This window comes from Fopius arisanus, unplaced genomic scaffold (assembly GCF_000806365.1).
Source record: "Fopius arisanus strain USDA-PBARC FA_bdor unplaced genomic scaffold, ASM80636v1 scaffold00013, whole genome shotgun sequence".
Lineage (NCBI taxonomy): Eukaryota > Metazoa > Arthropoda > Insecta > Hymenoptera > Braconidae > Fopius > Fopius arisanus.
The window spans coordinates 1,004,333-1,006,886 of record NW_011887752.1 but is presented as its reverse complement, the minus strand read 5'-3'; the positions used below and the strand labels follow the sequence as shown (position 1 = coordinate 1,006,886).

Genomic DNA, 2,554 nt, shown 5'->3' with positions numbered 1-2,554 from the left:
GTGGGCCAGTCCAACATGCAGGCCTCGCACTGACAGAAGAATAGAAATTGCTGCAGCAATTTGAAGCGTCGATAAGACTTTGGCATCATTGCATAGTGGAGTCCATAATTATCGAATACCTGTGAAAAAGGTCACCATTATACCCCATTGCCTGCCTTTAATTTAAAAAATGAACAAAAGTTCTCACCTGCTCCCCCTTGGAGATAACAGTTTCAGAATATAAGACCATTTTTCTTCCATGGTTAACTCTGCAGACGGAAGGACAGCAGCTATGGTTGATCAGGCTGTAGACAGGCATCAGAGCAGCACTTTTCTCAACAGGATCAGTCCCTAAACCCTCTTCCGATACCTAATCGATAAAATATTTATAAATTAATAAAAGCTCTCTCAACTCCTAGAGCACCGGACAATTCTTCACTCTCGTTATCATCCCAAAAATCCCAAAAACCGTGAGGTTTAGAGCAAAGCCTCACATCTTTAAAAAAGTTATCTAGATGTTTCAACTAGGACCGGTCGTTTTCGATGTATCAATTCGAAAGAGCGCGAAAATTCACTCACCCCATGTACGTTGCTTGGAATAATTTGCTGATGCCTCATAATGAGTCCTCCCACGAAGATGACGTCCTCGTTCTCCTTGAGCTCTTCCAAATCCGCAGGCAATTGCTTCCCGAAAAGTCGAGTCCTCGTGGCCAGTGTGTAAACAATGAAGGCACTATTGAGCGATCTGCCAACCAAATCTGGTACGGATCTCTTGTCAGTGTTCCTAGCAAGTGTATAAACATTCGCATAGTCCTTATCATCGAAAATTTTCCCATTGAAGCCATCGGGTATTCCTGTCCTGCCCTCGATCTTCTCCACCTTCTTCCTCAGCTCCTCAATTCCCCCCGCTTGTTTGATGGCCTTGATAGCTATCCTAAGACTCAAAAGCCCTAGATTACTCATCTCTTGGTGTAACAGCACCCCAATCACCGGGCACTCTACATCATGATGCTCCTCCCAAGCCTTGTCCCTGCACTCCTCACTGCAGTAAATGACATTAACACAATTTGGACAGGGAATCGAGCTCCAAGTCTGCTCCAGACAACCCCAGCAGTGTGTGAGCATCTTCTCTGGGACTAAGACACAAGCATACGGCTCCATAATCCCGAGAACATCTCCTGGATCAATATCTCTAGTTGCCACCATGTGTTTGCCGAATTCATCCGAGTACTTCAGCTCGAGGCTGGCAGATAACCCGGGGATTTGCTTGTTTTCATCGATTAACTTGGGGAGATTTTTTGTCGCGTCCCATTTGACGTAAGGTGCCTGGGCGGGAAACCTCTTAGTGCCCTTCAGAATCTTCTCAACTTCAGATTTAGTGGTATTTTTTGGATCCATTTTATCCAGCCACAGACGACCGTTCTCTCGGCACTTTTCTAGTTCTTGCTTTGAGGATTTTGAAGATATACCCCGAGCCATGAGGCATCGTGCCTGGCGTGCGTACAGTTTTGCCTTCAAATTATCGGGGTAAGGGAGTGCGAGAGCTCTCGATATGTCCAGGAGGCAATCGTCGTAGAGGCGAGCCAAAATCAACATTGCTGAACGATTCCCGTAAGCAATGGACAATTCTTCGGAGCCTGTCGGGGCGAAGACTATGCTCTCCGTGTATTTCTGGATTGACACGTCGAGGTAACTGTCTACGATCTTCATTGAGAAGACAAAGTTGCCCATCTCGCGGAGGCGTGACGACTCCTCAGAGGACTTGCTAATTATCTTCGAGGGCAAGGGCCTTGAATAATCGATGAGGAGTTGTATGGTGTACTTTACACGTTCCGAGTCACTTTGTAAGAGCGAGTACTCAGTGTGATACGCCTTGTGTTTCCCAGCTTGGAGGAGCTTACAGCTCAGTCTTTCCAGAAGAGCGTCCATCGTGATTTCATGTACTGAATCAATTTTCAAATTTCAAATAATATTACAAATTAAATATAAAAATGCGTTAAATTTAATGAGTTCAGTAGCTAAGTGATAACGGGAGATATATCGAGTTATCTCTTTGATTAGTGTTCCAGGAATATCTCTGAAATTGTGAGCGAAATTTTTAGATGCGCCATACGATACTCCTTGGGCATAGAACAAAGATCATACTGTACGCGGGCCATTGGGATTATACAGTATTAAATGAAATGATTATAAAAGTTTATTAAATGAAAAGTTTATACTAATAGTTTATTTACAAGTGGAGATCAGTCAGTTCCCCTAGCAACTAGGGCGAGCACAACCAGCCATCTTTTATGGATCATTTGAAATTCATATATATTACTGTTTGTTTCCATCAACACCATTACTAAAATATATCCTTTTTCAATAACTTTATTAATATTAAACTTATTGAAAAAAGATATTTTTAGGGTGAAGTGATTGTAAATTACCCTCGAATTTTTAGATTCTTATTCCCCAAAATTACGGAAAGCAGCAAAATTTTTCAAATAGTTTTTTTGTAGACATCAATTACCCCTATAAAAATGCTTCTATAACAAATTACACTACCTATCTTAGATTGAGAGATTCTCTTTGA

General features: G+C 42.2%; 2 protein-coding genes across 2 annotated transcripts in view; both read right to left on the bottom strand.

The window, feature by feature from the left end:
* LOC105263192 (SET and MYND domain-containing protein 4-like) overlaps positions 1-1,918 on the bottom strand; it is a 3,214-nt gene extending 1,296 nt beyond the window's left edge. Inside the window, exons 1-3 of the mRNA XM_011299237.1 lie at positions 559-1,918; positions 188-349; positions 7-119 (exon numbers count right to left, since the gene is read on the bottom strand). Coding sequence (XP_011297539.1) covers positions 7-119; positions 188-349; positions 559-1,908 — 1,625 coding nt within the window. The 5' untranslated portion in view covers positions 1,909-1,918. The remainder of the gene's footprint in view (positions 1-6; positions 120-187; positions 350-558) is intronic.
* Positions 1,919-2,036: 118 nt separating this feature from the next.
* The window catches only part of LOC105263191 (SET and MYND domain-containing protein 4-like), a 3,081-nt gene continuing 2,563 nt past the window's right edge, over positions 2,037-2,554 (bottom strand). Inside the window, exon 3 of the mRNA XM_011299236.1 lies at positions 2,037-2,056. Within this exon, the coding sequence (XP_011297538.1) occupies positions 2,037-2,056 (20 nt within the window). The remainder of the gene's footprint in view (positions 2,057-2,554) is intronic.